Source organism: Alosa alosa, chromosome 12 (genome assembly GCF_017589495.1).
Source record: "Alosa alosa isolate M-15738 ecotype Scorff River chromosome 12, AALO_Geno_1.1, whole genome shotgun sequence".
In the NCBI taxonomy this organism is placed as follows: Eukaryota; Metazoa; Chordata; class Actinopteri; order Clupeiformes; family Clupeidae; genus Alosa; species Alosa alosa.
Genome location: NC_063200.1, coordinates 24,006,689 through 24,030,928, shown reverse-complemented (window position 1 = coordinate 24,030,928; position 24,240 = coordinate 24,006,689). Strand labels below are relative to the sequence as shown.

The following is a 24,240-nucleotide window of genomic DNA, read 5'->3' as shown; positions in this document are numbered from 1 at the left end:
AAGGCTGGAAAAGAAGATAGTTGGCTCAATATTGATCATATGTTCGTTTCATTATTTTTATTATTACCTAGCAGTGGTAAAAGTAGTCAATTGTTGTTTGTGTCAGATCTAACAGTGCTATGAAACAACCCCATATTCTTGCCACGCATGCAGAAGTCCAAGCAGTAATGTTAATCAAGGATCTTTGGTTTGCTCACTATCAATCTTTTGACATGATTTGCCAGCCTGGGGTTGACTAGGACAGCCCAACTTAAGGTAGTATCTGCTTTTTATCTCTGTTGGTTTATTCAGAGACAACAACAAGCAACCGAGCGATTGATAACTTTACTATTATTTTCCAGCAACAACAACTAGCTTAACTTAAACAAAACAGCCATCACAATAACTATTTTGGAAAAAACAGTGATAACGCTAACAGGATCACTGATGATAAAAAACGAGTGTAATTGTGACTTAGGCTATTTGCAAAAAGGAATAAATGGCTAATGTTTATTTTGTGTTGTTTCAGATTGACCATGGAGATGACTGAGGAAGACAGCCTGAATATCGATGGGAACAGTGGAATTAACACGACTTAAACTTTGTCTGGGATGGCACTTCTACAGGCAGGTTGTTGAATAAAAAAAATAATAAGACACTTATGTGTAAAGTTTTTTTACCCCCCTTGTGTTTGTAGCCTAGCTTATGTTTATCAGTTGAGCTGTTGGGAAAACGTTACGAACTTTAGCCTGGGTGAACCTATAACGAACCTGTTAGCAAATGTGTAGCAAACAGATTTTTCAGGATAATTAGCCCTAATTAACAATCACATTTCACATGTCAAATAAAGCCGGCTGATGTCTGATAAACGGGTCCGTACCACACACAATAAGCGGACCCGTATTGCATATGATAAACAGATCTGGAACACGTCAGTAACACAGACTACCATACGGAACTGGGCCAGTCTTAGCCCTTATTGGTACCAGATCCGTCAAACGGATCCAGACCAATTTTGGACCGATGTGCGTTTGGACGCCGGATCAGGTCCATTATGCAGATCCGTGCCGGACGTTGTGGTAGGTGTGGCCCAGTTCCGTCCCAGTGTATGTTTGCTATCTGGGTAGCCTACTGTAGCCACTCCCCCACAGCAAAGCGCAGGATCAGAGACAGAGGGTAAGGGCACAGCACAGGTCAAGATGCAAGATGTTTGGATGATTATGTCTGACATCAACAATAAAGATTCCCTGTAGCCTATGCAGTGTGCTTGTATAAAATGATTCCGTGGATTTTTCAATAACACACCAACAAACACGGGTATGCAGTGGCTATTCAAAATTACGTAAAAACGATGTGTAGGCTAATAAACTGACACTCTGAATAGCCCAGGCTACTTTGGACTGTCTTTAGACTTTAAATAAACGAATGACAATTCCGACTGCAAGGTCCAAAATTGACACTAGCAAATTTCAGGACGTTTCAGAATGTTACACATGCAAGCATGATTAGCTAGCCTGAGGAGCCAGACCCACATCAGGATGTACCGTAGGGTCTGGGAATTTACCATAGGCGCTCAATCCGAGGGGCGGGATAAACGGTTGTCTTTTTAAAATTTCCTCTGCACGCAATAGGATGGAGACTATTTCACATATGCAAATTTCATATGATGATGCCACAAAATGGTTTGTCCTTCTGTCATCAAGTTATTCAATAGGCCAAAAATATAGTCTTCACGGAAAACTTTATGGCTTATGTAATTTTGATGAGCTACAGACAAGGAGTGGCAGACAGAGTGTGATGTCACCAGGCTACCAGATACTGTTTTCACATTGTTGCAAATTTCATATGATCATTCCAAAAAAGTGTTTTCTACTCATCAAGTTATTCAATAGCCTAAACATAGGCTACTGTATAGCCTTGACTCAAAACAGCTGTTATTTGTAAAAAATGTCACATGCAGCCATGTGCTCACTGCACTCTGCTCACTGCACATGTAGGCCCCTTAATATAATATCAGTATTCATTATTGAATGCCTAGCTGGAATTATGTGTTTCCCTATTATCCTATTTTTGAAGCAGGCCTACCAGTGGGCATGTAATTGGGCTACAGGTTTTTTACAGGAATAGCATGCTTGAACGGGCACTAGTGTGTAAAATGGCAAGGTATAGCAATAGTGTCTGACCCATCCGACTATGATCATCTCTGGACCTCTAAGTCCTTCACTGCCTTTTTTGCCATCTAGTGGGCACATGTGGAAGAGGACCTTGTTGCATCTGCCCTTATGTTTGGGTAACATTACATTATACTACCACAGCAGGGCGCTAAGGTAACATTTTAATTAATACCCTACCACAAAGCCCTATGCATGTCATACAGTTTGTACACTAGGGCCCTGTCCTACCTGCCATAATTTTACCCTTTTGTCCAAAGGAAAATGTATCTATTTGATCAGTAGATAGCTTGATCGACTTTTGGGGAAGAGGCTTTGCACTTTTTCCCAAAGAAATAAATGATCGGCACTAATTAATGATTATAGCAACACCATATCTGGCTAATTCCACAGGAATTTTTCATTGCATGTTTAGCTGACTAGGCTTTATTATTGCATTATAGTATATTTAAGTCATTTACTTTTTACATTTATATATTTTTTGTTTCAAATGCTTTGAAACATTTAAGCAAAATGGTGTACTGTAAGGTCAAGTGGCAGAGGATTGCATATCAAAACCTAGTTTTGTGCAGACAGACGGACCTATCCAACTACCTCTTTTGAGTTTCAGTTCCTTGTCAGACTTTCCCTGATTACAGTAACGTACACAAACACTGTCTTCAAAACAGTGTTGTCAACAAAGAGCACTTTCATCACATCAGTTATGAAAGAGTATTACTTCTGTAGTGTAGAGATGCTTCTGCTATGATCAGATGTTGTTTTGACTTTGTTTCATTAGAGTTGATAACTTTCAAACTGGTGTTGCAGTTAGCCACATTTGTTTTGTGTGGGGAATGGGGATAGGTTATTAGGTTTTTGTTTGAAGGTTTGACGTAATTTATAATTCACATCAGCATTTTACAATTTATTATCATTAAGCCTTATCGGTTAGTTATGATCAGAAGTCTAGGATAATTTATCACCAGAAACAGTTTTATACATTGGATTGTGCAAGACCTTGGACTTGCCCTTGGACTGTAAACATACATCCCTCTCAAACTCCTGTTTACAGAGCATGAAGCTCTTGAAGGACTCGGTAATACTTGGCAACAACTGGCTAGATTGTTGAAGTCAACAATGGCCACAGGAGATTGTTAAGTGACCAAGTTGTTCTCCTTCCTGCTTTTTTAAGTGTGGCATGGGCATGCTCTCTCCCCTCAACTCCAGTAAATGCTCCCTTATCAAAATATTCCAGAGCTAGCACAAAAAACGCTGAGTATCTCTAAATATAAACTTATCATGTTGACTCTGATTGTGTTCAACAGAAGTATAAGCCTGACTGGACTAACTTCTTATCTAAAGATCTAAAGACACACATACAACATTCAGTCAGTATTATATTGACATATATAAAAGGGGTAGCCTACCTCAGATCACGGTCAAGTGTTTCTTCTTCAAAAAAAGACACCCAGAGCATCATGCGAGCTGTTGTGCTTCTCCTCTTGGTGGCCTCGGCCTGCGCTGAGGTGTATGACCGTTGTGAGCTGGCCAGGATACTCAAGGCTAATGGAATGGATGGCTACTGGGGAATTAGTCTTGCCAACTGTAAATAGTTGTTTTTGGACACTGGGATACTGGTGTTGTTCTGAAAACGTGCTTTCCATTCTTGCTCAAGTGACCTTAAATCTCAATACAATGTAAATGTTTAACCCTTGATCGTCAAGCTTTCATTCATCTTATAGATTGTTCAGAAGATTGTTCTTTTTAGCTCTATTCAATGCAGAAAGCTGCATTTTGGTGTAAGATATCTGCAGTTTAAGTGTCAAGAGGTTTTCCCAGGGATGTGCCTTGCCGAATGGGAGTCTCACTACAATACTGATGCCATTCACCATGACTCGGACGGATCAACTGACTACGGAATCTTCCAGATCAACAGCCGCTGGTGGTGCAACGATGGTCACTCAGTAACCTCAAATGCCTGTGGAATCAGCTGCTCAGGTTAGTGAGGACTCAAAGAGAGATTATGATAACATATTGTGGAACTGATGTTTGCATTCTTTCTGCTCAGATTAATGCTCAGGGTTAAAATAATTTTCTTTCATTGATAATTAATAAATATGTTGTTCATTCAGTCATTTGTTTATTTGTACAGAGCTGCTGAGCCCCAATCTGAGTGTGGCCATTGAGTGTGCCAAGCGTGTCGTGAGAGACCCCAATGGCATCAGTGCTTGGTAAGAGCCAAACCAGGGGGGGATTCATACTGTAATCCTACAAGGGCCTCAACTGATTCGACAACCTACAATTTACAAATCGAGGGATTAACAAGCATTTGCTGCTTGATCCAATGGCTTTTAATTCCTAATGGATCATGTTAGTTTGTACTGTACGTGTATAGCCTAATTTCATCATATCATGGATAGTTTGAAATATTCTGAAAATTTGGTTTAAAAATATAGCAAAGCATATATAATTATATAATTATCATATTTCCCCATTTCCTAAAATCTGTCTACATTTTAATAATTAGTTTATTATAATTTGTGTGGAGTTTATTTTGATGTGTTGTTTTCCCTTCTCTTGCAGGGTGGCCTGGCGTACTCACTGTCAGGGGCAGGACTTGAGCTCCTATGTTGCTGGCTGTGGGGTCTGATCAGCACCTTGTTATTGGAAAATGTTCCCATGTTCATTAGAGCCAATAAAAGATTCTGCGTGTGAACCACACTGCATTGTTGTACTCTGTAATGCTACACTTTGGTGAAAGAGGAACTGACATTGAAGCAACACTATCCAAAGTCCTATTCTTAAAGGTTCTGCATTGTCACATCCCATAATTAAGCCACATGATCATCATTGCTTTTGGCCAGAATTTCCCATCTTCGCCATAGCATACAAGTGACAGTGTCCCTTTTTTGAGTTTGACATAAAGTTCATGCATATGAAAACTAATCCTGTTGTCATGCGACTAGATGTTGGCAGTAGTGAGATGGAAACTGTGAGTGAAATGAATAAAGTTTACAAAAGCTTTTCATTCACTGTTACCAGTGTTCTAAGAACAAAAGCCCAGATGTGAACACTCTTCACAGATTCTTCCCCCCCAAAAAACTATAAAACAATTGTTTAGAATATTTTCGACTTTCATATTAAGTGTCCTGACCTGATGCTAAAGTGCTAAAGTCAAAAGGATTCATAATAATGGTTTAAGAGATTGCCAAAATAGTTCTAGAGTGTTATGAACAGTCCTTTAAGTCTTTCATTGTAGTTTAAGATGCAGATATTTTCTTCTAATATAGGAGGTTCATTTCTGTTTTTTAGACAAACTCATGTTAAGTTTTTAGTTACATTCACAACACATGCTTCTCTGCTTCTCACTCTTTGTATCTCTCTCTCTCTCATTATAGGGTGACTTGGTGTAACCGCTGCAACCCAGCCGCACACGACCGACCTTCAATGTTGAAATATAGGGGAAATAACGTCAGTTGTTGCGTCAATGTTGAAACAATGTTTAAACAAAATGTTTAATGTTGACAAATGGTTGTAAAAGAAGAAATCAAGGAAATCAGCATGTAGACAAACATTGAAACAACGTTGGTTGTAAAAAGGTCAAGAAAATCAATGTTGAATTATAGGTGAAATAATGTCAGTTGTTGTGTCAATGTTGAAACACTGTTTTAATGCTAATTGTAAAATGTTGACAAATGGTTGTAAAATAAGAAATCAAGGAAATCAGCACCAATGTTGAAATGGCGGATGTTGAAATAATGTTGCGATATCAACGTTGATTCAATTTGCAAATCCAACACATAATTCAACGTTGATTCACCCGTTATAACTTTTTTTTAAAAAAACGTTTATAACGTTTATTTACCGTTGAATCAATGTTGAAATGCCAGCAGGGAAGGATAAAGATCTCAGATCTTACCTCAAAGACTGTTAAATGTACAAAGTTCACATCATAACCCATGCAAAACTCCATGCAAAACATGTTTGTCTATTGCTTTATATACTCACTAGATTTCTTCTTTCTAGAGGTAATTAAAGGTCTTTTGAGGTCTTGTTATCCTGATGTTTACTATACAAGGATGATACTTGTGATGTCTGTGTGATGAGTAGGCTACTTCACAAGTAGTTCAACTGAGAAGAATGGGTGAATTTGGATGCACTTTCTTTCTTGCCGTGCGCTGTCACTTTCTCCACTGTGTGGATGAAGACTAAATTAATTTGCGCTGTGAATACTAAGCTTATATTGACAGGCCATAGACTAAATACAAATCACTATTAGTCAGACGCAAAGCAGAATATTGAAAGAAGGGGGCACCAACGCCACTGTGGCCTGTAAACCTCTGATTTTCAAAGGGGCATCACAGCCAACGCAAGGGGCAATGACGGCCATGGCCGTGAAATTATACCCTGTTCACACATAAATTCAGCTCAACAGAGTCCACCATATGAACTCGACCACTCGAACTCGACACTGGTCCATCATAACTAAGCACTGAAGTCAGTCTCAGCTCAGTTTAAATACTTAATGAGTCAAGTGACCATCAGGTGCATCCACTCATTGAATCACAGGTAGGCCTAAATTGAGAAGCTCAGGCAAAAGGTGTTTGAGAATAATGTCTCCATCTAGTGGTGACTATCAGGAACTGTGCAAAGTTCAGACAGTTAATCTCTTCTCCATCCTTGATGTTCCATGTTCCACATATGATATGAAGCCATACAAATTACATTGTTTATCAAACTGTTTGATATAAAAACTACTGTAAGTATAAGTATATATACTGTAAGTATAAGTATATATACTCTTTTGATCACATGAGGGAAATTTTGTCTCTGCATTTATCCTAATCCGTGAATTACTGAAACACTCTCAGCACACAGTGAACACACAGTGAGGTGAAGCACTAATCCCGGCGCAGTGAGCTGCCTGCAACAACAGCGATGCTCAGGGAGCAGTGAGGGGTTAGGTGCCTTGCTCAAGGGCACTTCAGCCGTGCCTACTGGTTGGGGTTTGATCCGGCAACCCTTAAAACCAGTTTCAAGTACGAAGTGTTAACCAGTAGGCCACGGCTGCCCAATCTCACACTCCTGATGTGCACTTGATATCCACTTTACTCCTGAAACCTACTTCTGTTCCAGTTTTCATCTTCCATTCATTCTGTTTATAACTTAATGCAGTCTCAATAGGCCAACTTGACTAGTCTTCAACTTATACTGTATTACTTTCAAAATGTTGACAATTCTTCACTCATACTGTAGGAATGGGTTTACTTTTTCATGGATTATGATGCACCATGCACTGTCTGTTCATCAGACTACCACATGAAACCATTTAAAATCAATATACCCCAGCTTCGGCCGGAAATGGAAAACCAGATTTTGGAACACTGAAGTGTTCTGCCAACGTCCACCGCCGACGTTCTGCCACTGATTCTGGAATCTAGTCCAGAATTTCCCAACTTCACAATTTTTTCAAGTTTGACGTGAAGTTCATGTACAGGAAGACTACTCATGTTGTCATGTGAGTAAAAGTTGGCAGAGTGGTAGTGAAATGCAAACTGTGTATGAAATGAATAAAGTTTACAAGAGCTTTTCATTTACTGTTATCAGTGCTCTATTCTGTCATTTTCACAAGTATTTGAATATGTATGTATGTTTATTTGCACACAGTTAAATTGGTGGAGGAGCATTGCATAACATCAAAAGAGGAAATGAAAATCACATTGCTTTACCCAAGTCCAATATCCTCTTTTTGCTGTACAAATAGCAGCCTCAGTTTGCCACTCCAGCACAGACCGACCCCTCTGACTGCAACATGCGAGCTGTTGTGCTTCTCCTGCTGGTGGCTGTAGCCAGCGCCAAAGTGTATGACCACTGTGAGCTGGCCAGGACTCTTAAGGCTGCTGGAATGGATGGCTACCGTGGAGTTAGCTTAGCTGACTGTGAGTAGTTGTTCCTGAGTCATCTGTATTGGGTTGCTAAGATTAGTATTGACATAAATGGATGAATTACTTTAAATGTTACATATACTGTATATTAAATGTTGTCATGGAAAATAAGTTTAGACATTTTTGTAAAAATGTTTTGTAAAATTAGAAAGTCACAAACAGGAGCATTTTTGCCTTACAAATTTCTAATGCATCACATTGAACTTCTGGAACATTCTAAAATCTCCATCTGCACCCAGGGGTCTGTCTGTCCAAATGGGAATCAAGCTACAACACCCAGGCAACCAACAAAAACACAGACGGCTCCACCGACTATGGCATCTTTCAGATCAACAGCAAGTGGTGGTGCAATGACGGGAAAACCCCCAGGGCAAAGAATGCTTGCAACATCAACTGTGATGGTCAGCTACTCTTGAATAATAGACATCACCTCAAACCAGTTTCTCAGTAGATTGTGTGATTTACAATCAGTAAAAACACGCACGGAATATCCGCACACTAGCTCCCCCTTTTTCTTGTTTGTTAGAATTAAATCAGTTCATCAAAGTAGCATACTGTGCATCATGTGTGCTGCTGTCCATGCGAGGAGCTCTGCCTGTGAAAATGTTTGAGGGGAGAACCCTTGGTGTGGGGTTCTGCAGTGGCTGTGCAGAAAACGGAGAGATTCTTCTACACCCTTTTATTAAAAAGTCAATATTTCATAATATTTATACTTTTGTGGAGTAAGAGAGTTTACTGTGTTGTATCTATTTTATTACTCTATATTAGCCTATGCTTTGTGATTGCTTCCTGAAGTTCCTGATCTTGTTTCCAGCTCTGCTGACTGATAACATCCAGACAGCCATCACATGTGCCAAGCGTGTGGTCAGAGACCCTAATGGAATCCGTGCCTGGTAAGAACGAGTGCCCAGACAAGAACACTCTTTACAAGTTCTTCTCACTATGACTATAACTGCATAGAACCCTTTCGATTTTTATTTTTTATCTTTAGCATCAGGTCACCTAACACTAACCCTAACCTGAGGTTTTATAACAGTTAATATAAAAAAATAGTTCCAGAGTGTGATGAAGAGTCCTCTAAGTCCTTCGTTGTGGTTTAAAGCTTTGTGGATAAGTTATAACATTTGTTTTCATAGGAGACTTTGAATGGCTCATCATCATCTATTAGGAATTATTGGGGGTTTTTTAGACAAAGGGGACTGTGTCATGTTGAGTTTTTGGTTACATTCACAACACACACTTCTTGTTTTTGTCTCTCTTCCTCTTTACAGGGTGGCTTGGCGAAATCACTGCCAGGGTCAAGATCTCACCCCCTACCTTGCAGGCTGTAAATTATAGTGCAAAGTTCACATCACATTACAGTATGTTTGGTCTCAGATGAAATGAAATTAAATGAAATGATGTTTGCCTATTGCTTTATATACTGAAAGAAATGAAAGGTTTTGAATTCTCCTTGCTGTCCTGATGTTTATATGAAAAGATCCCTCTTTAGTAACCATGGGATGTTTCCATGATCTAAGTTCATCTTGCTGCTGGTATAGTTGCTGTAAAGTTAGCCTGGCTGATTGAAAGTAGTTAGGCTACTACTAGCTAGGCCAAATTACACAACAATATGCTCTACACAGAAATGGAGAGTAGAAAGATTTACAAATGTTTGTGGTAAATGTGGTCAAATAGATTTAATGAATCTGCTGTGGTCTTGATTGCTCATTAAACCCAGTAAAAGATGCATTGTACTGTTGCACATTAATTTATCTAATAGAGTTAATCTATCTATATAGCTCACTATCTTAAAAAAAAAAGACTCTGACACAACATTTTCAATTTCAAGATCATCCCCACATCATAGGCCTATGATATTAGGCAATATATCTCTTCTCCATGCTTGATGTTCTACATATTCTGACACAAGCAAAAAAATAAAGTGGAAATATAATAATTATTCACATTACATTGTTTATCAAAGTATTTGCTCAGTTTTAGCACTTTGCTCCATTTTATGACTAAGAAGTCGGATGATCTATTAGTGATTACAGAACATATATTGACAACTGATTGACTGAGTCAAACCAGTAATCTGACTTTTCAGTTTCCAAATGTCTTTCGAGTTCCTTCCAGAACACTAAAAATGAAACAGAAAATTATATTGAGCTTATGTAGGCCTATGGAATGTATACATGCATGAGTTGAAAACACCTACTGCAGGCTATAGCCTCTATAATAATGAGTACAAATGTGAGACAGAAATAATGTCCATATCATTCATTTGCTGACAGCTCAAGGATGCAGTCATCTGAATTTAGAGAACAACTAGAACATTCTGAATCCTTTTTGCTTTCAGTAGGTTAAAAGAAAACACAGACCTGACTCCTTTTCATCTGATGTCTGAGACATGACTGTGTAATTCTGTAAACTTGACAGCGGTTTTCCTGAGACCTGATGCCTTTTCACCTGATGTCTGACAGCTCAGGATGTCCTAATATGTACACCGTAAGACAGAGTTCTCTTGAGACTGTTGATCCTCACCTGGTGGCCAGAACGAGGCTAGAGGGTACATTTGCCATCACACCTCCAGTCTAGCAGATGGTGGTAATGCACTCTGTATGCAAACTGGCAAAAAAATCACAGAAGAAGAAGAAGGTTACTTCACTCTGGCAGGCCAGTGAACCCATAGATATTAGAAAGCTAGATACCGCATTGACTGTCGAGTTCTATTAGGTGGCATCGTAAACATGGCCGCCATATTGGTGGGGGCAACACCTTTATTGTCTATGGGCAACATTTGCAGCCAATCACAGATGTCTGATTTCCAGTCAGAGTCACATGCTCCTCCATTGGCCTCCAGTAATTGCTGCCCCCACAAAGATGGTGTCACTATTTACATACGTTCTGGAGCCCAATGCTTTCTAATATCTATGAGTGAACCCTTCTGTCAGCTTTTTTTCGGCAGTTTGCAAACGAGTGCATTACCACCATCTGCTGGATTGAGGTGTGGTGGCAAGTGTAGGCTACCCTGTAGCCTCGTTCTGGCTACAATGGCCGCCGGGTGAATAAGGTGAATTCACCTATTGCACTGAAAACACTGTAAACAATCAGCCCTTCGTCCTTTTAAACAGCTGTGTTACTATAAGCGCAAGGGGTTCTTGGGAATGAAAGTAATGTCGACAATAACAAACGCTTCAATACTGTCACAAATACTTTTGGCCTTATTACACCAACACATATGCATAAGAGCGATTATACTGCGGTTAATAAAGCACACAGCAACCAACAAATATTCAGGCGGGCGCTGAACAAAAAGAAAAGCGCACAAACCAGTTGAATTGAATGTGCTTTAGCATGATATTATTAATACACCAATTATCCCGTACAACCACACAATACTTGAATCTCTCCCCCCTTGTCTCGGTCCCAAATTAAACTAAAGTCAAAACTAAATCGAAAACTTCAAGTCTTTTCCCAGGATCGCTATAGTCTTTATATTCCAACCAGGGAAACAGGTAGGCGCGAGAATAATCCTCTGTCGGGCTGGCGAAAATAAATAATCCACAACAAAAGGCAAAAGGTCAAGCTGATTTTGTGATATACCACGCCAAAATACCCAAAGCGAGATAGATCTCACCAGATCCGTTGAGCGTCGGGCAAACCACTTGTGCCGGGTTGAAGTTTGGGGTCCGGCACGCGTCCTCTTGCTGGAGACGCCTTATGAGGTACAGTCTATGCAGTTGCACAATGTTTTCTCCTCTCTCCTCCTTAAAGCAGTCTCTTAAGGCGTGTTTTTTTTTTGAGCTCTCAAAACCAAAGGGAACTAGCTTTTTTTTTCTATGTGGCTGCAGCAAAACAATACTGGTATACACGCATTCAAACCTGCCTTTGCTGAATCTCTCCACCGACCGCCCAAACACCTGGCGCACCCCCCTAAGTAAGCTTGTATGCGTGGTCATAACAATCGCAGGCGAGAAAGTTAAAGAGACACACCCATTCTTACCAAAACCACAGTGGACAATACATATATTACACAGATATACATATGAATATCATTCCTCATACATAAACATTATAGGAAATCAAGATAATGTTCGGTGCAATAATAAATAAAGGAACACTTAAATTAATGTGGCGGTGTCACAGATCCCCCAGCGGAGGCATTGGGGCCAGAACCCAGTAGTTTTCCAGGTTGACCACATTAACAGTGTCCATTTTTTTTTGTCCTGGTCATTCCACTGTATACGGTAATGATGTAGGGCCTAGTTTCTCACCACAGTAGCTGGACCTGACCATGGGCAAGCCCAGGTGAGAAGTTTTTCTGATGCTTTAGAGAGTGGGTAGTCACGGACCCAGACAGGCCTCGGCAGGAGTTGTGCCCCTCTCCTGTGGGTATTGTAATACCTGGCTTGTCACTGACACGCCTCAACTCTCTTCTTGATTTGCTCATTCATTTGTTTTTGTCTCTCCAGGAGTGTGTATGGTGACTGTTGTGCGTGGAGGTGAACTGATGAGTCTCCAGTGGACCCTTCAGGACTTCTTCGGCGCCAGCTCTGCAGGTGTCGCGGCCTGTGGTTTCATGATGGGCAGCATTGATGGCGGCGAACTCCCTGATCCACTGGTCCCAGTTCTTATGTTGGTCCCCACATATGGCGCAATCATTGTCTTGATGGACGGTTGGACCGCTCCGTGAGGTTGGCTTGGGGGGTGATAACTGGTGGTGAATTTCTCGCCAACTCCCCAGGTCTTGCAGAGGTTAGCTATTTCATGGCCAGTGAACTGCGGAACGTCGAGAGACCCAACTCCGTGGGACACCACACAAATTGAAGATTTCATCCTTTTAAAGATCGGACACAATCACGTGTGCCTTGCCATCTTTAAAGGGAACATCTCGACCCATTTTTGTGAAGTAATCCCACCAGGACGAGAAGGAAGGTGTTGCCTTTTTTTGCTCTTGGGAAAGGGCCCCATGAGGTCCCATCCCAGCTTTTCCCAAGGGTCCTCCACTGCTAGAGTAGGCTGCATGAGGCCAGCCGCTTCTGATTACCCTCAGCCTTGTAGACTTGGCCAAATGGTACAGACCTTGGCGGATTCCACACGTCTTTGCGGAATGGATGGCCACCAGGCTACCTCAAGGATCCTCAGGAGTGTTTTCAGCCTGCCCCAGATGCCCACTCAGAGGATGATCATGGAAGTAGGCCAGAAAGACAGACACAAGAGACTTTAGGACGACCAGCTGATATTTTCCCCCCCTTCCTTCACAGGCGACCGTCGATACAGGAGGCCTTGCAACTTTGGAAGCCTATCCTGTCCAGCCTACTAAGGGTGTCTGCCTCTTTTGGCTAGGTCTGTGACTCTGAATCCCTCTTCTTGTGCCTTCCCTATTTCAGTCAGGGAAAGAGGGCAGATCGGAGGAATCTGAGGCATTAAGCCAACACACACAGACTGCAGCTGAAGAGGGAGGTGTAACAGCTTCGGGACAGGGCATCAGGCACGATGTTGCTGGAGGCCTTTCCTGTACTGGACTTTGAATTTAAACTGTTGGAGTCGCAGGATCCAGCGTTTAGTCTGTCCGCTGACCGAACCTAAGTGGGTGGTAATGGTTGTGAGAGCAGGAAGTGTGAGGTAAGATGTGTTTCCTCATCTCCATGCTTTGTTCATTCTCTTCTGGGTCTGACAGGTAAAGTGAACTAATTAGTGATGTTACTTCCCCACAGGATTTCTTCTAGTGACCCATGCATCTCCCCTTGGTTCATGGTCGCGGTTCACTGCGGCCGTGCCCTGATGCAGGTGTAGAAGCCCGTGCCATGCTCAGAGATTTTAGTCCTGGGATTTGGTCAAGCTCAATTAGAGCTGGACCACTTTCTTGATACATATCTCCCCTTTTCCGTAATAAACAGTGCTTAATATTCAATGCAAAGCAGTGTAGTGTGTAAGCAATTATTGCTTTTTTGTGTGTTCAGCAATATACAGGATATAATTACAAGTTAACAACAGCAGACAATATTCCCGCACTATAGTAATAATAAAAGCAAAGTCAAAAAAATTACATTTCATTCCGCGTCACGGGCCACCATCTGTAACAATCAGCCCTTTTACGTCCTTTTTAAACAGCTGTGTTACTATAAACGCACAAAGGGTTCTTAGGAATGAAAGTAGTAATCGACAATAACAAACCGCTTCAATACTGTCACAAATACTTTTTGGCCTTATTACACCAACACATATGCATAAGAGCGGTATACTGCCGTTAATAAAGCACACAGCAACCAACAAATATTCAGACGGCGCTGAACAAAAGAAAAGACGCACCAAACAGTTGAATTGAATGACGCCGCTTAACGAAAAGTATATTATTATTACACCAATTATCCCGTGCAACCACACAATACTTGAATCTCCCCTTGTCTCAGTCCCCAAAATTAAACTAAAAGTCCAAACTAAAAGCGAAAACTTCAAGTCTTTCCCAGGATCGCCAGCTATAGTCTTTATATTCCAACCAGGAACAGGTAGGCCATGGTGAATAATCCTCTGTCGGAGCGCAGCGAAAAATAAATAATCCACAACAAAAGGCAAAAGGTCAAGCTGATTTTAGTGATATACCACGCCAAAAATACCCAAACGAGATAGATCTCACTCAGATCCGTTGAACGTCGGGCAACGTTAACACGCGAAGTTGAAGTTTGGGGTCGGCACGTCCTCTTGCTGGAGGCCACAGATGAGGTACAGTCTATGCAGTTGCACAATGTTTTTCTCCTCTCCTCCCTTAAAAGCAGTCTCTTAAGGCGTGTTTTTGAATTCTCAAACCCAAGGGAACTAGCTTTTTTTTCTATGTGGCTGCAGCAAACAATACTGAAGCCGCATTCAAACACCCTGCCTTTGCTGAATCTCTCCCTCGACCGCCCAAACACCTGACGCACCCCTAAAGTAAGCAGTATGCGTGGTCATAGCAATCGCATGGTGACCGAGGCCTTAAAGACACCCCACATTCTTGCCAAAACCACAGTGGACAATACATATATTACACAGATATACATATGAATATCATTCCTCATACATAAACATTATAGAAATCAAGATAATGTTCCGTGCAATAATAAATGTAAAAGGAACACTTAAATTAATGTGGCGGTGTCACAGATCCCCAGGCATTGGGGCCAGAACCCAGTAGGGTTTCAGGTTGACCACATTAACAGTGTCCATTTTTTTGTCCTGGTCATTCCACTGTATCACGGTAATTGATGGGGCCTAGTTTCTCACCACAGTAGCTGGACCTGACCACTTGGGCAAAGCTTCGATGAAAGTTTTCTGATGCTTTAGAGAGTGGGTGATCACGGACCCAGACCAGGTCTCCCGGCAGGAGTTGTGCCCCTCTCCTGTGGGTATTGTAATACCTGGCTTGTCTGGACTGACGCGCCTCAACTCTCTTCTTGATTTGCTCATTCATTTGTTTTGTCTCTCCAGGAGTGTGTATGGTGACTGTTGTGGCGTAGGAGGTGAACTGATGGAGTCTCTCAGTGGACCCTTCAAGTTCTTCGGTAGCCAGCTCTGCAGGTGTCTTGGCCTGTGGTTTCATGATGGGCAGCATTGATGGTGAAACGGAACTCCTGATCCACTGGTCCCAGTTCTTATGTTGGTCCCCACATATGGCCCAATCATTGTCTTGATGGACGGTTGGACATCTCCGAGGAGTTGGCTTGGGGTGATAACTGGTGGTGAATTTCTCGTCACTCCCCAGGTCTTGCAGAGTTAGCTATTTCATGGCCAGTGAACTGCGGCCCCGGTCGAGACCAACTCCGTGGGACACCAAAGGGGTGAAGATTTCATCCTTTAAAGGCGGACACAATGCGGTGTGCCTTGCCATCTTTTTAAAAAGGGAACATCTCGACCCATTTTGTGAAGTAATCCACCAGGGCCGAGAAGGAAGGTGTTGCCTTTTTTGCTGCGGGAAAGGGCCCCATGAGGTCCATCCCCAGCTTTTTCCCAAAGGGTCCTCCACTAGAGTAGGCTGCATGAGGCCAGCCCGGCTTCTGATTTTCAGCCTTGTAGACTTGGCAAATGGTACAGACCTTGACGTGATTCCACACGTCTTTGCGAATGGATGGCCACCAGGCTACCTCAAGGATCCTCAGGAGTGTTTTCAGCCTGCCCAGATGCCCACTCAGAGGATGATCATGGAAGTAGGCCAGAAAGACAGACACAAGAGACTTTGGGACGACCAGCTGATATTTTCCCCCTTCCTTCTGGCTGACCGTCGATACAGGAGGCCTTGCAACTTTGTGAAGCCTATCCTGTCCAGCCTACTAAGGGTGTCTGCCTCTTTGGCTAGGTCTGTGACCTCTGAATCCTCTTCTTGTGCCTTCCCTATTTCAGTCAGGGAAGAGGGCAGATCGGAGGAATCTGAGGCATTCGCCAACACACAGACTGCAGCTGAAGAGGGAGGTGTAACAGCTCGGGACAGGGCATCAGGCACGATGTTATGGAGGCCTTTCCTGTACTGGACTTTGAATTTAAACTGTTGGAGTCGCAGGATCCAGCGTATTTAGTCTGTCCATGACTGAACCTAAGTCGGTGGTAATGGTTGTGAGAGCAGGAAGTGTGAGGTAAGATGTGTTTCCCTCATCTCCAATGCTTTGTTCATTCTCTTCTGGGTCTGACAGGTAAAGTGAACTAATTAGTGATGTTACTTCCCCACAGGATTTCTTCCTAGTGACCCATGCATCTCCCCTTGGTTCATGGTGCGGTTCACTAGGCCCGTGCCCTGATGCAGGTGTAGAAGCCGGGTGCCATGCTCAGAGATTTAGATCCTGGGATTATCAGAAGCTCAATTAGAGCTGGACCACTTTCTTGATACATATCTCCCCGTAATAAACAGTGCTTAATATTCAATGCAAAGCAGTGTAGTGTGTAACAATTATTGCTTTTGTGTGTTCAGCAATATACAGGATATAATTACAAGTTAACAACAGCAGACAATATTCCCGCACTATAGTAATAATAAAGCAAAGTCAAAAATTACATTTCATTCCCGTCACGGGCCACCATCTGTAACAATCAGCCCTTTACGTCCTTTTAAACAGCTGTGTTACTATAAACTAAAAAGGGGTTCTTGGGAATGAAAGTAGTAATCGACAATAACAAACCGCTTCAATACTGTCACAAATACTTTTGGCCTTATTACACCAACACATATGCATAAGAGCGGTATACTGCGTTAATAAAGCACACAGCAACCAACAAATATTCAGGCCGCTGAACAAAAGAAAAGACGCACCAAACAGTTGAATTGAATGGCGCTTTAACGCGCAGTATATTATTATTACACCAATTATCCCGCAACCACACAATACTTGAATCTCTCCCCTTGTCTCAGTCCCCAAAATTAAACTAAAAGTCCAAACTAAACGAAAACTTCAAGTCTTTCCCAGGATCGCTATAGTCTTTATATTCCAACCAGGAAACAGGTAGGCCGCGAGAATAATCCTCTGTCGGAGCCGCAGCGAAAAATAAATAATCCACAACAAAAAGGCAAAAGGTCAAGCTGATTTTAGTGATATACCACGCCAAAAATACCCAAACGATATAGATCTCCAGATCCGTTGAGCGTCGGGCAACGTTAACCGCCGGGTTGAAGTTTGGGGTCGAGGCACGCCCTCTTGCTGGAGGCAGTATGAGGTACAGTCTATGCAGTTGCACAATGTTTTCTCCTCTCCCTCCCTTAAAGCAGTCTCTTAAGGCGTGTTTTTTGGAATTCTCAAACCCAAAGGAACTAGCTTTTTTTTTCTATGTGGCTGCAGCAAACAATACTGGCGCCGCATTCAAACACCCTGCCTTTGTTGAATCTCTCCTCGACCGCCCAAACACCTGGCGACCCCCTAAGTAAGCTTGTATCGTGGTCATAGCAATGTAGTGACGAGGCCTTAAAGAGACACCCCACATTCTTACCAAAACCACAGTGGACAATACATATATTACACAGATATACATATGAATATCATTCCTCATACATAAACATTATAGGAAATCAAGATAATGTTCCGTGCAATAATAAATGTAAAGGAACACTTAAATTAATGTGGCGTGTCACAGATCCCCAGCCGGAGGCATTGGGGCCAGAACCCCGAAGTAGGGTTTCAGGTTGACCACATTAACAGTGTCCATTTTTTTGTCCTGGTCATTCCACTGTATACGGTAATTGATGGGGCCTAGTTTTCTCACCACAGTAGCTGGACCTGACCACTTGGGCGCAAGCTTCGATGAGAAGTTTTCTGATGCTTTAGAGAGTGGGTGAGTACGGACCCAGACCAGGTCTCCCGGCAGGAGTTGTGCCCCTCTCCGGTGGGTATTGTAATACCTGGCTTGTCTGGACTGACACGCCTCAACTCTCTTCTTGATTTGCTCATTCATTTGTTTTTGTCTCTCCAGGAGTGTGTATGGTGACTGTTGTGGCGTAGGAGGTGAACTGATGAGTCTCTCCAGTGGACCCTTCAGGGTTCTTCCGAGCGCCAGCTCTGCAGGTGTGCGGCCTGTGGTTTCATGATGGGCAGCATTGATGGCGAAACGGAACTCCCTGATCCACTGGTCCCAGTTCTTATGTTGGTCCCCCACATATGACGCAATCATTGTCTTGATGGACCGGTTGGACCGCTCCGTGAGGTTGGCTTGGGGGTGATAACTGGTGGTGAATTTCTGCGTCACTCCCCAGGTCTTGCAGAGGTTAGCTATTTCATGGCCAGTGAACTGCGGCCCCGGTCGAGACCAACTCCCGTGGGACACCAAAGCGGTGAAGATTTCATCCTTTAAGACGGACACAATCGCGGTGTGCCTTGCCATCTTTAAAGGAACATCTCACCCATTTTGTGAAGTAATCCACCAGGGCGAAGGAAGGTGTTGCCTTTTTGCTGCGGGGAAAGGGCCCCATGAGGTCCATCCCCAGCTTTTCCCAAGGGTCCTCCACTAGAGTAGGCTGCATGAGGCCAGCCGGCTTCTGATTTTCAGCCTTGTAGACTTGGCAAATGGTACAGACCTTGACGTGATTCCACACGTCTTTGCGAATGGATGGCCACCAGGCTACCTCAAGGATCCTCAGGAGTGTTTTCAGCCTGCCCAGATGCCCACTCAGAGGATGATCATGGAAGTAGGCCAGAAAGACAGACACAAGAGACTTTGGGACGACCAGCTGATATTTTTCCCCTTCCTTCACAGGCTACCCGTCCGATACAGGAGGCCTTACAACGTTGTGAAGCCTATCCTGTCCAGCCTACTAAGGGTGTCTGCCTCTTTGGCTAGGTCTGTGACCTCTGAATCCTCTTCTTGTGCCTTCCCTATTTCAGTCAGGGAAGAGGGCAGATCGGAGGAATCTGAGGCATTCGCCAACACACAGACTGCAGCTGAAGAGGGAGGTGTAACAGCTCGGGACAGGGCATCAGGCACGATGTTATGGAGGCCTTTCCTGTACTGGACTTTGAATTTAAACTGTTGGAGTCGCAGGATCCAGCGAGTCAGGCGAGAGGAGGTTTTCGGACAATTGAAGGCCCAGGTCAAGGCAGCATGGTCTGTGTGTATAGTGAACTCCGCCCCCTCAAGGTAGTGCCTCCACTTCTCAACAGCCCAGACGACTGCAAGACACTCCTTTTCAGAGGTGGAGTAATTGCACTCTGCACCACGCAACCCCCTGGATGCATAGGCGATCACCATCTCCCCTTCAGCTGTTCTCTGCACCAGCACAGCCCCAAACCCACATCACTGGCATCCGTGTGGACTTCAAACGGCAGGGAGGTGTCAGGCTGCATGAGGATAGGTGCGTCCGCCAGTGCCCTCTTCAGCTGATCAAAACTGTGCTGACATTCCTCTGACCAGACCCACTCTACATCCTTCCTCTTCAGCCGATTCAAGGGAGCAGCCAGGTCTGCGAAATGGTCAATAAATTTGTGGTACCACCCCACAAGGCCTAAGAAACGCTGGAGGGTCTTGATGTTAGTGGGCGGTGGATACATGGTCACTGCCAGAGTCTTTTCTGGATCCACCTGCATCCCTTGTCCCGAAACTACGCGTGGCCCAAGAACTTCAGCTCCTGCCGGAAAAAGGCACACTTCTTAAGATTAAGTGTCAGGCCAGCCTTATGGAGCTTCTCTAGGACGGCGTGCAGATCCCGGAGATGTTGTTCAGGCGTTGGCGAAAAGACTATGACATCGTCAATGTACACACAGCAGATCTTCCCTCTAAGCTCCCCCAGGACCTTCTCCATTAGCCGCTGAAACGTGGCTCCGGCATTCATGAGCCCAAATGGCATACACCTGAACTGGTAGAGGCCCATGGGGGTTATCACGGCTGTCTTGGCCTTACTGTCTGCGGACATGGCGACCTGCCAATAGCCGGATTTCAGGTCAAGGGTGCTGAAGACTGCTGCACCGTGCATAGACTCCAATAGTTCGTGGATCAGAGGCATGGGGTAGGCGTCTGGGTGGGTTTTGGCATTGAGACGCCGAAAATCCACACAAAATCGAATGGAGCCATCTGGCTTCTTCACTAAGACCACCGGAGCACCCCAGGCAGACTGTGATGGCTCAATAATGCCATCCTTGAGCATCTGCTCCACATGGTCAGCGATGATCTGCCGCTTGAAGGGCGACACCCTGTATGCCCTGCAGCGACAGGCACCTCGTCCAGTGGTGAAGATCCGTGTTCCTCAACTCTGGTCTTGCCTAGTGTCCCAGAGCATACCATGGGCCAGGCCTGGAACAGTTTCCTGACCTCTGGAGGGTGGTCTGGAAAAACAGGAGGCGCCACCCCAATGATGGAAATGGACCCAATGAGCCTGGGCAGGAACAGCTACATATAGGCTGGCATTGGAACGATCTTCAGGCTCCTGCCTCAATGTTCCCTCTAGCTGGTGAGACAGAAAAGGATGGAAAGTATAGCCCTGGGTCCCTTCACTCCATAGGTCTGGTCTCCCATATTGATGATGGTGGAGGTTTTGCTAAGAAAGTCCAAGCCTAGGATGATCGGAAAGCCAGGTGGTTGTCAGCCATGATAAATGTCTCCAGAGCCCATATCACCTCATGCCAGGTGTACAAAAGCTGTGTCTTTCCCACAGCCCCATAAGTCTTTCCATTGGCCAGGGCAAAGCTCTGGTTATCACTCGGCTTCAGTCGCTCACCGTCACGAGCCAGCTCCAGCCAGACACTCTGCTGCATGAGTGAGTAGGTGCATCCAGTGTCGAACACAGCATGGCACTGCTTTCCCCTCACTCCAATTGGGACATGGAGGAGCACCACTGGAGGCTTCCGTCCCAGCTGCACTACTGTCACCACATCAGCAGGTTTCCTGGCATCCTTAGAAGGCCCCCTTGTCCTGGGTCTTCTTTAAGCCCTTCTCCTTGGCCTTTGCTGGTCCACCTTTCCCCAGTACTCTTTAGATGAGCGTCCACAGTTGTCCACTTCACACAGAAATGGCTTCTCTCCTGTGTGCGTGCGTCGGTGGTTCTTGAGGTTGCCGGCGGTGGTGAAGCGTTTACCGCAGCCGCGCTCTGGGCAGGTGAAGGGCTTCTCTCCGTTGTGTGTGCGCATGTGTACCTGCAGGCGCTGTAGCACATAGAAGCTCTTCCCACAGCCCTCTGCACCGCACCGGAATGTCCGGTCATTTCTGTGTGTTTTCAGGTGGTACTTGAGGTGTGCAGGCCAGGTAAAAGTCCGGTGGCAGTTCTCATACGGACACCTGAGTACCTTTTCCGCATTACCACGGTTACCACGAGACACCTGCTCTTTCTTTGGACCCTCAGACTGGTAGCCATTGAGATGTTCACTGTTGCTGTTGGCCCTGGCGTCTTTGGCATCTTTGGCCAGCTGTGCCCGCGTGGCAGCGATCAGGCTGTCGTGTGCCAGCTCCTGTACCCGCAAGTACCAGGGGGCACTTCCATCGGCCCCCTCCCCCGCTGAAATCTCCTCCTCCGCTTCATCCACCTCATCCTGCACAAACACCAGCGACTCAGCCGACGCCGCTAGACCCTTGGCCAGGTTTAGCAGGACGTAGGAGGTGCTGTCCTGCTGCTGCAGGTCGTGCATGATGGGCATGTGACTGGGGGCATGGTCATGGCTGAGGGGGGTAGGGGCTGGGCTGGGCACTCGTGGCTGCAGCTGCACCACCATGGTGGTGCTCCGCTCTGCCCCAAACTCAGGAAGCTCTGTGGAGCCAGTGTGACGGAGCGCACTCTCTGTCAGCTGAAGCTGGCTGCATATGGAGTTATCTGCTGGCAGCGGCTGGAGAGACAGACAGGTGTTCTTCGGATCCGGCTCCTCCAGACCCTGACCAAGTGGAATGGAGGCGTTCTGCACGAACTCAACCAACAGCTCAGGCTTGGAATCAAGTTCATCAGAAAGCATGGAGTCGCCCTTTGAAGGTCTGAACGGCTGGTCGTATCCGGAGATGTCGTGACGTGGTTTCAGACTCCTTTCATTTTGGCAGGTTAAACCTACCGGTAGAATGGTCCACGCGATGCTCATAACTTGTATTAGGGGAAAACAGCAAACGACCCGGCATTTCTACTTCCCAGTTAGCTAGCATAACTAGGTTAGCTAGAAATGCCGGGTCGCTTTGCTGTTTTCCCCAATACAAATGAGCATCGCGGACCATTCTACCGTAGGTTTAACCGCCAAAATGAAAGGAGTCTGAAACCACGCCACGACATCTCCGTGGATAGACTGTACCTCATAATGCGTCTCCAGCAAGAGGACGTGCCGGACTAAACTTCAACCCGGCGTTAACGTTGCCCGACGCTCAACGGATCTGGTGAGATCTATCTCGCTTTGGGTATTTTTGGCGTGGTATATCTGTAACAATCAGCCCTTTACGCCCTTTTAAACAGCTGTGTTACTATAAACGCACAAGGGGTTCTTGGGAATGAAAGTAGTAATCGACAATAACAAACCGCTTCAATACTGTCACAAATACTTTTGGCCTTATTACACCAACACATATGCATAAGAGCCGTATACTGCCGTTAATAAAGCACACAGCAACCAACAAATATTCAGACGGGCGCTGAACAAAAAAGAAAAGACGCGCAAACAGTTGAATTGAATGACGCTTTTAACGCGGTATATTATTATTACACCAATTATCCCGTGCAACCACAATAATACTTGAATCTCCCCCTTGTCTCAGTCCCCAAAATTAAACTAAAAGTCCAAACTAAACGAAAACTTCAAGTCTTTCCCAGGATCGGCGCTATAGTCTTTATATTCCAACCAGGAAACAGGTAGGTCGAGAATAATCCTCTGTCGGGCAGCTTAAAATAAATAATCCACAACAAAAAGGCAAAAGGTCAAGCTGATTTTAGTGATATACCACGCCAAAAATACCCAAACGAGATAGATCTCACCAGATCCGTTGAACGCCGGGCAACGCAACACGCCGGGTTGAAGTTTAGGGGTCCGGGCACGCCCTCTTGCTGGAGACGCCAGCGTATGAGGTACAGTCTATGCAGTTGCACAATGTTTTCTCCTCTCCTCCCTTAAAGCAGTCTCTTAAGACGTGTTTTTTTTTGAGCTCTCAAACCCAAGGGAACTAGCTTTTTTTCTATGTGGCTGCAGCAAACAATACTGGCGCCACGCATTCAAACACCCTGCCTTTGCTGAATCTCTCCACCGACCGCCCAAACACCTGACGACCCCCTAAGTAAGCTTGTATGCGTGGTCATAGTAATCGCTGGCGTCGAGGCCTTAAAGAGACACCCCACATTCTTACCAAAACCACAGTGGACAATACATATATTACACAGATATACATATGAATATCATTCCTCATACATAAACATTATAGGAAATCAAGATAATGTTCCGTGCAATAATAAATGTAAAGGAACACTTAAATTAATGTGACGGTGTCACAACACTATCCAAACAATGTCTGAACTGAGCTGTCAAGCAATGGGGTGAAGGCAATATTACCAGCTGGTATACCCTTGCTGAGATCGATCTGACTCACTGCTGGCTGTGCTCTGCCTTAGGCCTATGCTTTTGGTGCATTCAGAGCACCTCGGAATGACAAGGACCGCCCCCATGGCTACTTTGTTTTTCCGACAGCAAGTGTTCATGTGCTTTGCCATCTGAATGTGTGACAAACACAACAAAGATTAAAACATACACTCACTAATCCTAAACAAACAACTGTATTTGCTTAAA

General features: G+C 44.4%; 3 protein-coding genes across 3 annotated transcripts; 2 read left to right on the top strand and 1 right to left on the bottom strand.

Annotated features, from left to right (window-relative positions):
- Positions 1-3,607: 3,607 nt before the first annotated feature.
- On the top strand, positions 3,608-4,779 carry LOC125304583 (lysozyme C-like). Its single transcript, XM_048258982.1, has 4 exons — positions 3,608-3,734; positions 3,969-4,127; positions 4,282-4,360; positions 4,713-4,779. Exons 1-4 carry the CDS (start codon positions 3,608-3,610, stop codon positions 4,777-4,779), a joined length of 432 nt encoding a protein of 143 aa, XP_048114939.1.
- A 3,137-nt stretch (positions 4,780-7,916) lies between these two features.
- On the top strand, positions 7,917-9,526 carry LOC125304679 (lysozyme C II-like). Its single transcript, XM_048259137.1, has 4 exons — positions 7,917-8,068; positions 8,314-8,475; positions 8,889-8,967; positions 9,346-9,526. The coding sequence occupies exons 1-4, from the start codon at positions 7,942-7,944 to the stop codon at positions 9,410-9,412; spliced, it is 435 nt and encodes a 144-aa protein (XP_048115094.1). The 5' UTR covers positions 7,917-7,941; the 3' UTR covers positions 9,413-9,526.
- Positions 9,527-20,105: 10,579 nt separating this feature from the next.
- LOC125304179 (zinc finger protein 410-like) lies at positions 20,106-22,550 on the bottom strand. Its single transcript, XM_048258247.1, has 3 exons — positions 21,457-22,550; positions 21,134-21,249; positions 20,106-20,703 (listed from the first exon to the last, which is right to left on the bottom strand). Exons 1-3 carry the CDS (start codon positions 22,438-22,440, stop codon positions 20,106-20,108), a joined length of 1,698 nt encoding a protein of 565 aa, XP_048114204.1. The 5' UTR covers positions 22,441-22,550.
- Between the last annotated feature and the right edge of the window lie 1,690 nt (positions 22,551-24,240).